Here is a 14,449-nt window from a genome sequence, read left to right on the forward strand (position 1 = left end):
CTGCCCTTCCACAATTCTTTCTCTTCTTCCACCTGGGCCACACCAGAGCATGGCCCAACAGAGAGCATTTGTGTTTCACTTATGTTTGCATTATTTGCATTGTTTGTATTTTTGTTATCAGTATTATGTATGCAAATTAAATCACTATTTCTTTGTTAAAACTCTCTCTCGTTTCCCCTTTATTTGTTGTGGCCTAGTGCCAGGCCATAACAGGATGGAATATCGAAAATTAAACAGAACGTCTTGATCACATGACTATATAGATCATGTGTACCAATTTGCATGAAATTTGAATTTAGTCTTACGTAGTAATATAAAAAAATATATTTTATTTAGGTCTGGTTTCGCTATAAAAGTGAAAAATGCAGGGAAAAAGGTTTTTCCTTGGCCTTAAGAGAGTGTGCATACAAAGTTGTAGGTAAAAACTGCCACTTGAAAATGTTCAAGTAGGCGGCTGAAAATATGGTTTGACCCAAAAATAATTTGAACAAAAGGTTTCTCAATGGTTTATTGTAGTATCAGGTGCACTTAATAACATATCAAAAGTTTACCGAAATCTGATCATTAGAAATGTCAAATTTCCAAGATGGCCGCCACCAGTTCCTTAAGACCATTACTCCTTCAGTATTTGCCCTACACAAGTCATTTTGGTGCCTAACCCCATGTTTTATTTATCTAGGAATCCAATTAGCATATATAAATTATAGGCAAGTGATTATAAGTACAATTATATATTAAAGCAATTGGTTATAAGCATATTTAACAATGTAATTGGACATTTCTCCCTTTTCTACACGCCATAATGACCAGGATTGGTGAATTAATCACCTATACATGTAATTCACATTCTGTTGAAACTTTAAAAATGTATTTGGATACCAATAAGAAATAAATTAATTATTACTGGGTGGTACTGTGACATTTGTAAAAACATGGCTGCCAAGTGATAGACTGGGAATATTACACAACTCTTGGAAGAAATTCCTTACAGAGAAATGCCTTCACCAATTTTGTTTGTAAAGGTGTCCCGTTCCCAAACTGGGGGTCCCCCAAATGATTTTGGGGGTCCCCAGATGGTTAGCTTTATGTGCAACATTGTTTTCTCATTCAACAGTAAACAAACCAACATACAGTATAAGTGTATACAGGGTATCTGCACATTTATAAAGTTACAATTTAAATACTCTTAAGACTCAATATTATCTCAAATATTAGGTAGGAAAGAGGCAAACATTGTGAAAATAGTACAAGCTCAGAACACTACACTCAGTAGGAAAAAAATGGCCACTTGTCTGGTCTATGGGGAAGATGGACTCCTCAGTGGGTATACAGTGGAGAGAAATGGCCCCTTATGGGCAAAGAGAGGGTGTACAAGTCATCACAGAGCTATAACAACATGAATATAGTGTCTTCTACTGGGTGTCTAGGCAGGGGTGGTGGAGGAGTGTGGCGTGGATAAGGTTCAGATTTGCTTGTCACAAACCTGAGACTAGTAGTTGTGTGAGGTTTTAGTGCAAAATTATTTTCCCATGTCCTTATTTTGTGATTGGTACTGCTGGCAATAAGCTTGAACCCTGATATTTTTTTCTGGATAATTTTAAGAGCAAGAAGGTACGTATAGGGGACAGCCCATGACGCCCTTGGCTCCAGTCTCCCCATAGAATCCCAATCTAACCGACCTCCACGCCCATAAGGGGCCAACAAACAAGCATTGCTTTCGGCATACACCAATTTTTTGTTCTGGAGCTGTTCTGGAGAGGGGAGAGAACGCTCTGAGCCATAATGATAAGTCACAGGGGCCCCTGGGAATATTAATGGTCAGCCACCACCGACTCTCCTGTGAGCCAGTCCGACATTATAGACACCCTTGTCTGCCTGACACACAGTCATGCACCACCACGTGGAGGCCTAATGTGTTAAAAAGTTCTATGAACATCTATTTATGACACTGATCATCCCCTGTATCGCTACTTTGACCTCATGCCATCTGGTCGGAGATACAGAACCCTAAAGTGGAAAAAGGTTCGTTTTAGCAGGAGTTTTGTCCCCTCAGCCATCGCGGCATTAAACCAACTGCCCCGTCCATAGGAGGGTTTTCTGTGTACAGTGGGGACCTCATGTCTTTGTCTTGTGATATGTTGTTTTTGTTGTCATGTTGTTATGTTGTTTTTGTTGTGAACAGACCTTGTGAAGACAATTTTCCCCTTGGGGACAATAAACATTATTATTATTTAATGATTTTTCAAAATCTTGTGTCTACAAGATGACACTGCGCGTCCACGAGTAAAATAAATATTCTTGTGTATGTAGGGGAGGAGTTATGAAGTTCCTGTGGGGTGAGTAAGGGGAGGGGTGCAGAGATATTGGTTCATAATGAAAGAATTTTTTTGGGGTTGGGGTGTATATCAAAGATGAATTTAGTTTGGGCTAAATTTGATCCACAGAGCTATCCAAAACCTTGCAATATTAAAAACAATAGTATCTATCAACTGACAATATTCTCTGCCACCACCTTCTGAATTACTGCAAATTGTGACTACTAGTTTTGTTGTGTTTTGAGGATATCTTGAAGCCTTGTTCCAGTAAAAAAAGAAATATAAGTAGTTGAACATTTATTATATAATTAGTTAAGTTGAAACGGGTGACCATTTCAGAGGGTTTTAATATGGTCACAAACAAAATATTGGATTTCACAATGATCTAATTGTATCTCTGCAATTTGGACACGTCCAATGGATTCCCAGGCCCCCAGAACATGGGGTTAGACACAAAACGTACTTGTCTAGGATAAATAATGAAGGAGTTAGGCTGTTTTAATGATTTTTGGGGCATCTTGGACGCCATCATGAAAATAACACCTTTCCAGTGGGCAAACTTTGGTAAACTTTTAGTATGTTATTCAGGACACCACATACAACAAAAAACAGTTGAAAAACCTTTTGTTCAATTTTTTTTGGGGTAAGGTGCTTTTTTTTCATATTCAGCCGCCTAAAGTGGCATTTCTTCCTCGGCCTAGTGGGAATGTGCGTGCAAAGTTTCACAGAAATCACACGCTGTGTTCATGAATTGAGGCATTTTGTTCAAAATGGAGCATTTATGCAAACTTTGGAAGCAAATCTTAGCCAATCAGCATGGAATATGAAAAATCTGAAAGACCTGTTTTGTTTAATGACTATAGAGATACTGTGTACCGATTTGTGTGATGTCAGGGTCAGGACATAACTGTGCGGTGCGTGGCTATAGTAAGAGTTGGAAAATACTGAATACTGTCTATCTATCTTTTTTTCCTTTCTTCTAAATTTAGATTAGCCATTTGTTTCTGAGCGGTGTAGCCGCTCAGAGCTTAACGAATTAAGCTCTGTGCTTAATGAGTCTTCCAGTTTAGTGGACCTTGTATTGTGAATTTGTACTTCCATGTACTGTTATTCTCATGTCTTACTAAATAAAGTACATCAATCAATCAATCAATCAATCTGTCCTCCAAAAGTTCTCACTCCATGCAAAACCAAAGATTGTGAAGAAAAGAAAAAAACATGCATGTTAAATGTTCTATGTATATGATAAATGGGCTTTTAGACAATGATGCAAATTCAAACTTATTTCTATCATTTTTTTTTTAATTGACACATTTAGAGCTGAATATAATTATTCAGGTCCCTCCGTATGGTTGTCTACAAGTAGCAGACAAGCCTTATCATCTGATGAAGATGCAGTCTGGATGACATTTTGTGTCCATTCCAAATCCCGATGAGGATAAGCTTTCTTGTTACACACTGTTACACACTGCATGTTACACACTATTACACACTGCATGTTACACACTTACACTGGCACAGTGGCACACACACATACACACACACACGCGCGCGCACGCAGGTACGCACACATGCAAGTTTGATTCTGTGTTTATTACATTAAACGTTTTATTAATTTTTTAAATGAATAGGTGTTAGTATACTGCTGCTACTTGGTGGAACCTCGACCCATGATGGACTTCTTAGTGTTTCTCTCAGGTCTCAGCAGAATGGTATAACACTTTGGGCCAAACAATGCCAACAATAGACCAAAACTAGATGCTAAAATAGCAAATACCTCCACCACATCTGCATATTTGCCTGGAGAGCTGATATATGCTGGGATGAAGGCTATCCACACGGCACAGAAGATCAACATGCTGAAAGTGATTAACTTGGCTTCATTGAAGTTGTCTGGGAGATTCCTTGCCATGAACGCTAGGAGGAAGCTGAGGAGTGCCAGTAAACCAATATAACCTAGTAACACTGCAAAACCAACTGTCGATCCCACATTACATTCATAGATGATCTTATCACTGCGGTATTGTGTGTTTTTATGAGGAGTTGGTGAGGCAGACACAAGCCAGGCTATGCAGATTATTGCCTGGATGAAAGTAAGAACCAGAACTGTTCCTCTCTGCTGCATAGCACCAAAGAACTTCAACATGTCTGCAGCCCCAGGCTTAGAGGCCTTGAACACGACCAACACCACCATAGTCTTTACCAGGATACAGGAGACACACAGCACAAAGCTGATCCCAAATATTGCATGCCTCAGCTGACAGGTCCACAGCCTGGGACGGCCAATGAACAGAAGTGAACACATGAAACATAGTTTGAGTGACAATAAAAGCTGGAAGCTGAGTTCTGAGTTGTTGGCGCGTACCATGGGTGTGTCTCGATGATAGATGAAAATTCCCAGGACAATAGCACACATAACTGTGCCTAGCAATGCCATGGTTGTCAAGGAGATACCCAGGGCCTCATAGAAGGAGAGGAACTCCATGTTCTTATGGATACAATGGTCATGCTGGGGATTGGACCAGAAGTCCTCTGGACAGCTGGTGCACTCTGTAGAGTCTAACAAGGAGAGCGAGGTTAAATGGACAGTATTGTCCTAAAGATGACCTACATAGCTATATAATGTAAACCTACCTGTCTCATTGCTGATCTCTCCCTCAGAACAAGCAATGCAGTCAAAGCAGCAGACAGGTTCCCCTTTCTTTCTGGCCAGACGGGTTCCAGGGGAACAACTCTCACTGCACACTGAACGAGGAGGCTACAGAAGAAAGCAACCGTGATTAATTTCAAACTTTAAAAGAAAATGTGCTACTCGGAGCATTATGTCCATAGGTTGCCTAGCCAAGTCTGTTTAAGTCATGGTTTGTGACCATCAGGGCATGAGGAAGTTGTGGGGAATAGCATTTCCACAACACGTGATTATGAATCCCACCAATGTCTGATTGGCTCCCTGGCAGTTATAGTTTTATTGAGGTTAGGGTTAGGTTTAGGCATAGTCTTACGGAAATTAGGGTTAAGGTTAAGTTTAGGCATCGTTTTACTGAGGTTAAAGTTAGGTTCAGCTATAGTTGCTAAAACAAGAACTGTGAATCACAGCAACTACTGGCCAATCACAGCAGGTTTTGCCTAGAACTGCGGTGTGATCCATAATAACGCTTCCACAACATATGGTGCCACTTTCTCTGGTGCAATTTTGGCGCCTCTATGGGCAAGAGTGAAAATGATTTTGGTGGTGTGCTCTATCAAATCCACAGAATGCTCATGCATTCTGACACCGCAGTTTTGATTGTGCCAGGGGAGCGCTCTGTGGATTCGTCTATAGGCCCCATAAAGCGCAAATCTAATTTAAAAAGGCTTTTTTTTTTGTGTGTGTAAGAAATAGGCCCCTCCCATCTCTCTGGAACAATCAGTGACATTTGTAGCAAATCTTTTTAGTATGTGTTGTTTAGAGGTCCCTCATTTAAATTTGGTTAGATTGTGTGCTGCGTTCATGATTTTTGGTAAACTAGGCCCATCCTGAAGAAAGGTTGAAGGCAAATTGACATGTAATATGAAATATCTGAATGATACATGTTTATTAAATTACTCCAGGAATAAGGTGTACTGATTTGCGGTGTGCGGTATGATCCATGGAATCTAGGGGAAATACATTTTGATGGTACAGCGTAGAGTTAAAAAGTTATAGGCCAAAATGAGGCGGCATGTTACAGCACCACCATGAGGCCAATTGGAAACATTGAAAACACTCCACCACCAGATATGGCGGCCTAGTGGAGATAATAAATGATAATAACATCATTAGCTCAACATTAGCTACTGTAGAAAGTGAAAGTGACCTTTTTGGATTCAAAGTTCCAGAAGATTCTGTCTTCATCAAGGATGAGTTCTTCACCTGCCGAGGCTGACTTCTTGAACACGCCAACATTCTGAGCCTTTGTGCTTCCGTCAGGGAGCCACGCCCAGTTCACAACATCATAGATTGGTAAAGCGTCACCATTCTCATCAAATGTTACATGATCACCAAATGATGCGGTGAAGTTGACCTTTTCCAGGTAATACACAAGCTAGAAATGGTGAGGAAATTATGAAGAACAAGATACTACTGCATACAATATACACATAGGCTGATCATTCCACATAAAAAAAAATGGACAACAAAAAGTGTAAAGTAACACACATTTCTCTATAAAATGTATGTTGCATACCTACTCTGGAATGGCACTGGTCGGAGGCCTCACTACGCCTTTCAGCCATTCTAAAATGCAATGTAAGTTGAGGAATATTGCTTTAAAATACAAGCTCACAACTTGTCTAAATGCAACATGCTGTGAGTTTGTAGATCTGATCTTTTTTTTGAAGATTTGTGAAATAAATTAATAAACATAAATAACATTAACAGAGGGGGCATAACTGCTGACGATTAGAAAAAGTGGGTATTATGTTTTTTTCAGCATGAAAAACCTGGTCTGCCTGCCCCCCCCCCCCCCCCCCCCATAAGGAAATTAGTATTACTATATATCACTGTATGAAATTTAATAATACCAGTTTTTTTGTTACCAATATCATATTTACGTATTATTCCAAATTTGAATCCAACTAGAAACATTAACAGGTAAACTAAACTGTGAATTAATATCACACCTGCCATGGCTGTATTGTCTGCAAACTGGCACAGCTGTGCCCAATGAAAGGCCCTCTTCCTGGCACACATTGCATCATGTCATGGAGGGCATGGGCCAGGGCATACACAGCCTTGTACACATTATACACGATTCTGAGGTCAGACTCATCCAAAATGGAAGTTTCTACTGTTCTTAGGTCCTCTTGTCCAGTACACACCCGTCCACCAGCATCCACCCACTCTGATGGAAGGGGTGCAAATTGACACTGAAATGTGTGCTCCCAAAACTGCCTCACCTGAAGAAGATCAATGTTTATGTTACACTACATGTGAGAATCCAAGTGAGAAAAACGGAACGGGGAGCGCACGTTTTTCTGCCTTCCGCGGCAGAAACACATTTAGCCAAAACAGGCAGAAACACATTTAGCCAAAACAGAGGGGCCCTATTATAGCGCCCTGGGTAAGTGGTAAAAAAAACTAAAACAAAGAAAAAACATGAAATTGCAGATAGAAATACAATTTACAAATTAAAATGTACGCATTTAGCAGACACTCTTATTCCAGAGCGATGTACAGCAAGCCAGGTAAACACAAGGTCATACATCATACATTTTTAGATTTTTTATTGTTATTTTTTGCTCTATAAAGTGCAGCATTCATGACATGAACGGTGCTATGTATATAAAGTTTATTATTATTATTATTATTATTATTATTATTAAATGCACAGTGCAGTGCCTCAGTAATCTAGGATCATGGGTAAACCAAGAACCTAGCATCAGTCTAAGCAAAGTAATATGATAAAATAAACTAGAAAAAGTGCTCCACGGAGCACAGGTCTCCGCCAGGTCAGTTCGGTATTGGCCAATCAGGATGGAATGGGAAAAATAGGACGGAACCAACTTGATCACTTGACTACAGAGATAATGTGTACCGATTTGCATGATGTTTGGACAAAAGTTGTAGGAGTAATATATAAAAGAAAAGTGTTCGGCCTCCTGGTGGCGCTATAATAGGGCAATGTTAAAAGGGTGACATTTGTTCCTCAACGTAGTGCGAATTTGCGTGCAAAGTTTCACCGCAATCGGACGCTGCGTTCATGATTTGCGGCATTTTGTACAAAACAGGCCACTCCTGCAAACTTTAGATGTCAATCTTAGCCAATCAGGATGGAATATGAAACATCTAACAGATTTGTCTTAATCACATGACTATAGAGATCATGTGTACCGATTTGCGTGAAATATTGATAAAATCTGAAGGCTTAATATCCAAAAATGTGTTTTACATAAGTCGGCCTCCTGGTGGCGCTATAAAGGGCAGATGTGAAAAATGCAGGGCAAAGGTTTTTCCTTGGCTTTTAGGGAGTGCACATACAAAGTTTTACACAGATCGGTGCAGTTATAGGTAAAAACACGAATCGGGCTGTTATAGCGCCACCATGAGGCTGATTTTAAAATATTCAAGTGGCATTTCTTCCTCGGCCTAATGGGAATGTGCGTGCAAAATTTCACGGAAATTGCATGCTGTGTTTATGATTTGAGGCATTTTGTTCAAAACTGAGTACTCCTGCAAACTTTGGAAGCCAATTTTAGCCAATCGGGATGGAATATGAAAAATCTGAAAGACCTGTTTTATCTAATGACTATAGATATATTGTGTATCGATTTGCAGGATTTTTGGACAAAATATGTAGGAGTACTGTCCAAAAATGTGTTTTGCACAAATCGGCCTCCTGGTGGCGCTATAATAGGCCCATGTGAAAAAATTGGGGCAGAGGTTCTGCTCTGGCATCCAGGGAGTGTGTGTGCACAGTTTCGCTACGATCAAGCCAACGGTGCCAGAGATTAGCTGTTCACAGACACACACACACACGGACGGACGGACGGACGGACGGACAGGGGGTAAAACATACTCTCTCGCCATGCCTTTCGGCCTGGCGGAGACAATAATCTGTACATTGAAACTATACAAACTATAGGATGTCAGGTCAACAAATGGACCTGGCATCTGTCTAAATAACATGCTATCTCATTTAAACCTTTGCATAAGACTGCATGGTAGTCACGGCTAGGTCAAGTGCTACAGGCTAAGGTGGAGTCTGAAGAGGTACAGTACATACCATGCTATTTTCATGTCTGTAGTCAGGGTCATTGTCAGGGTGTATTTTTAACATGTAGTCATGGAGACCTGGTATCTCGCCACGACGGATGGCAAAACCCAGGGTGCCTCGCATGTACGGCATGAAATGACTGAAGTGAGGAGACTGGAGCGCGGTAAGTAAGGTTGCCCAGTGCCAAGTGGCTATCCATTGTAGACCTGTCACATTCTGCTTTACCACCTGTAATATGTATGTGTGTATCAGTGTTCACTTTGACTTCTCTTTTGAATAAAATTCAATTTAGTTTTCGTCACGTTTTACTATATATATATATATATATATATATATATATATATATATATATATATATATATATATATATATATATATAATTGCAACAAATGCTTGCTATTACATTTCAACCAAAATGTATATATTTTTTACGTCAAACATTTATTATGAATCCCTAAATGAACATGAATCACAACCTCTTGCATGAGCGTAACCATATGTTTCCCGTATACAAACGCAATGACCACACGAGCTGTGGATCTCTTCATCACAGTGACGATCCTCTTCAGTACAGCTGGGTCACTGCGTGCCAGGTCGTATGGCAGAACCTCGGCATACGCCAGGCAACCCAGACCAGACTGGGCCAGCTCAGACTGGAAGGACTGGGCAGGTTCACTGCTAAAGTCATCGTCAACGAACAGCAATCCTACCCAGGTCCATTTGAACCGCATTATGATCTGGAGCACAGCTCGCACCTGATTTGATAAAGAGTGCAGACTGATAAGTGCTTAGGCCTAATGCTTAGTTGGACATGGGGTCCGTCTAACCTAAGCAGTAGGCCTATGAGGTCTTCAAATATAGATTAAACTTTTTCATAGATGTCATAGATAGCTTCATTGAATTCTTTGACAGCACTGTCATCAGTGTTCATGTTTTTTGTTTGTCTGTTTACATTTCTATTAATATGTTGGATTCATGTTCATGTGTATTTTCAGACTTTTAACCCCTTAAACCCTCAATACTAAGTAAAATTGACAACCTCTTCGCCAAAAACACTCAATGATTTTTGTGGCCCCCCTGTAGTAACTCTGAGGACCCCCAAGGGGTCCCGGACCCCTGGGTTAGACAATTCATCGTAGCAAATCAAAGGTCTAAATCATTCTGTGATGATGATGCTGTCAATAAAGACTTTCAGCTCCATCAATAGGCCTAATGCTCACAAGCAAATAGAGGCGAAATATAGAGAGGTAGAGTTGTCAAAAACTGTGCTCGATTAAAGGTATAGTGTTACTTATAATATAATAATAATTACGCAAGTAGAATTAAAAGCAGTCATCAACATAATTACTTGAGTACGAGTACAAAAGTATGTTGTGAAAGAAGCACTGAGTTACTTCAAACCATCTGATGTAATTCTTTAAATAAAGAACATAATTGAGAATTATGTGCTTGTGCAATAAAAATAAATTGTAAAATAGCCATGCACAAATTCAATATCACTATATATCCTATATCGAATATAGAATATAGAATTTGAAATATAAATATAGCTGCAAGCAGCGATAATACGGGGCCAGTGAGAGAGAGACAGACAGACATGGAAACTGGAGAGAGAGAGAGATGGAAACTGGAGAGAGAGAGAGAGAGAGAGAGAGAGAGAGAGAGAGAGAGAGAGAGAGACATGGAAACGGAATAGATTGAAGAGAGACATGGAAACGGAATAGATTGATGAGAGAGAGAGAGAGATGGAAACAGAATGGATAGATTGGACATCTCAACCTATTGCCATTAACAGGAATCGAACTCTCAACCTTCGGACTAGGATAAGGATAATTCCTTTTAACAGGTCGTTCATGAAAGTCCTTGTGGTCTTGTTTCCAATGAGAACCTGTGAGCAATTAGGGGTTAAGAGTCTTGCTCAGGGACAAATTTCATTTCATCGACGCATATGCTGGGATGGCCTGGAATCGAACCTGGGGCAACCAGGGCCTCTGGTTCCCTAGGCGTGCTCACTAACCACCCAGCTAATGCCGCCCCATGATAGGCTAATAGGCTGCAACACTACCTATAGTGCTATAGCTTTGTCCAGGCTGATGTTGTCTGTTGAAGATCATAAACTCTTGCCTTCTGTCATGAACCAAGCCAACACTAAGATCACTCGTTCACAAACCATTTACCAATAGAGAAATTGTATGTCTCCTCGCTACCGAAAACAGTGAAAGCAGCCGATCTACAAGCTCAGAAACACGTTGCTATCTGAAAAGTTTAGAGATTGTAGATCGGCTATTTTCAGAATGAAGTATGTCATACATTGAGAAATCGTACTCTCAAATAAGCATTTCAGGTTATCTTTACCATTTGCACATGTATTCATTGATACAGTCATGTTGTTTGCAATTCAACTTAAATTAAGTCTGCATCAAGTGAGGCTTGAACTGGCGACCTTGAGATTGTGAGGCACTCATTTAAGGGAGACGCCATTGGACCAACAGACAAGGCACTATGAAAAAGGAGATTACACAGATGATACAGTTTCACGCAAATAGCTGAAAAATCTTGGGTTTAAGTGTTTTTCAAACTGCTCAAAATTGCGGACAATCTACGGGCGGAGCTTACTGGTCAAAGCGATAGATGTGTTCCTCATGAGTCAAGGCACATGTGTAAGCAAGTTTCACGACTTTCGGCCAAACGAGGCATGACTTATGCCTGTTTAAAGTCTGCCTTTTCAAAAAATTGCTATAGCGCCCCCTTTTGGCCAATTGGAGTAAGATTGGTTTCAGTGATATTTGGAATGACCCTGTACATTTCTGCAAAGTTTCAAAGAAATGTGAGTCTGCATGTATGTTTTAGGCACAGATGAATAATTTTCATAAAACTGTAATAGTTAAAATCTATCTCCTCCTGGGATTTTTGAGCAATCTGCACGAAACATTTAACACTTGAACTTTGGACCACTGCCTACAAAAATTTCCAACGGATTTTCCATAAGTGAAAAAATGCAGAAGTTAGGAGCCAATGACTGTTTTTCATATAATTCAAAATGGTGGGAGATCTAAAGGTCAGAGGTCAAAAGTCAGAGTGTGAAAGTTGTTCAGCATGAGGAGACGCATATGTGTGTCCAAGTTTCATGGCTGTAGGTCAAACAGGGCATGAGTTGTACCTGTTCAAAGTTGCCATTTTCAATTGAGTGCTATAGCGCCACCTTTGGACGAAAGATTGTGAGAATTATTTCTTGATCGTTTCTCATGACCATCTACCATATGGCCGAGTTTCGTAAAAAGCGACTGCACGGTTCAGCCAGAACTGCGAAAAGTGGCAGAAGAAGAAGTGAAAGAATACTGCCAATAACAATACGTGTCCAGAGCAGAGCTCTGGCCCCTTAATAATGTTACTATGGTGATATGTAATATTAATTACATTTAGATGAAGGTATTTGCTAAGTGTGTGGAACATGAACTATACTTGATGTCAACATGTTGTCTGTAGAGCTGTTCACCTGGAAGGAATCACCTGGTATTGTTCTGAAGAAAGACGGGAACTGGGTCCTCTCAGTTAGACAGGTGCAGGTGGCCAAAATACTGACCTGTCAAAGACACACAGCATCTGTTCTACAATATAATGGTGCATTCACACGGGCAGCTAAAAAGATACACATGCTACCATTCATTTTCAATGGAAACCAGCTTGAAGATACAAAGTTCCATCTGACGTTTGTAGCTGTAGCTCCAGCGACAAAGATACAAAGCTACAAATTCAAGTTGAGTCGGGTTCAACTTCCAGATACAAAGATACCAAACTGTAGCTCCGATGGACGCACGTTTGATGACGTCAACGAACGTGTCGAGCAACACAGATACAAAGCGACACAGCGACACTTTAGATTTTAACCAATTTAAACATTATTTTATACTTTGGCTATTCAAATACATATCATTTTGGGGGTCCTTGACATGAAAAAGCTTGAGAACCACTGACATAGAAACATAAGATTTTCAGAATAGTGTTAGGATTTAGTCTAGAAGACGTTTGTAGAAACGGCCTCAGGTCTTATTTCTTAATGGGATAATATACCACATTGTTGTGAGAAATGTCGCTTACACTTTACAATTGAGGCATTTAGCAGACACTATTATCCAGAGTGACTTACAATAAGCTAGGTAAATGATCACATACATAGAATGCAGAGAGACAGTGTAGTGCCTCAAGAAACTAGGATCCCAGGTAAACCATGAGCCTAGCGTCTAAACAATAAGCTATCTAAATAACATTATGAACACTGAAACTATAGGATACAAGGTAAAGAATCTATCTAAATCTGTATTGCATTCTTAACATTTGCGGTCAAGAAAAAACAACCTAAGAAACAGAACATGATGAGAACGAGTGACCAAGATATGTCTGTATCGTAGCCATCAATCACTGGCATCAATCGAGGGAGAAGTTGGCGAGAAGCGGTACAGGGATAGTGAAGTGCTAGGGGGTGAAGTGGAGTCTGAAGAGGTGAGTCTTAAGATGACATTATAAAATTGGGAATGAGTCTGCAGTTCCCTATAAGCAGAGCATATGAGGAGCGCTGAGCATGGAGGAAAAAGAAGGAGGAAAAAAACCTGCAAACACACAGTGACAATAACAATTCACCTAGTCCTCCTAATAATCAAAAACACAGACAAGACCTGTTGAAAACCTGCCCACTCCACTCTGCTCACATGCTTTGCATAAAATAATATGTTTTTCAAGCTGTACAAATACTATATACATTGCCTATCATATTTTTGATTTGTAAATAGTCAAATAACCAAAATTAGGCATATCGGTGTCGGTGGAAACCATTTCAGGAAATGGGGGGGGGGATAACCTGTGTTAAATGTTATATATAGTCACAAGCTCTGGTTAATGCTTCTCATTGGTTACATATGTATTAAACCCACAGACAGACTTAACCACTTTCCGCCTGGCTTCCCTTTTTTGGACATGGTGAAGAATCTCAAACATAAACATACAACACATTGTGTAAATAGATGATCTACAAGCTCAAAAGGGGCGAATCACAATGGTGAAAATATGATAGGGCATTCATTTATGAATGTATAGCTTAAATTAAACATATACATTGCTGATGGTAAAGGGGATTCAAGTATAACTTACCATGGGCACTCTGTACAAACCTAATAATCTAGAGATGTGAATAGAACTTGAGGCAGATGCACTCACAATTCCCAGCACTGGAGGGGACCCAGCACAGCTCTCATCTAATTGAAACACCTTCTCTCTCCCACTGACCAATGCCATCACTGCAGGGACGCCTCCAAACGGGGGACAGCTATCATAGAGACGATATCCCAGAGTCACATTGGGTAGAAGGTTGGTGTTTCTGTTGATCTCAGTAATGGCAAAAGCCAT

General features: G+C 40.1%; 1 protein-coding gene across 1 annotated transcript; it reads right to left on the minus strand.

The window, feature by feature from the left end:
• Positions 1–3,963: 3,963 nt before the first annotated feature.
• Positions 3,964–14,449, minus strand: LOC311057170 (extracellular calcium-sensing receptor-like; the record flags this gene model as incomplete). The annotated part of the gene is made up of 5 exons (XM_084074121.1): positions 3,964–4,874; positions 4,950–5,073; positions 6,152–6,379; positions 9,562–9,804; positions 14,261–14,449. The coding sequence occupies 5 exons, from the start codon at positions 14,447–14,449 to the stop codon at positions 3,964–3,966; spliced, it is 1,695 nt and encodes a 564-aa protein (XP_083930247.1).

Source organism: Gymnoscopelus microlampas (assembly GCF_963454915.1).
Source record: "Gymnoscopelus microlampas genome assembly, chromosome: 12".
NCBI lineage: Eukaryota > Metazoa > Chordata > Actinopteri > Myctophiformes > Myctophidae > Gymnoscopelus > Gymnoscopelus microlampas.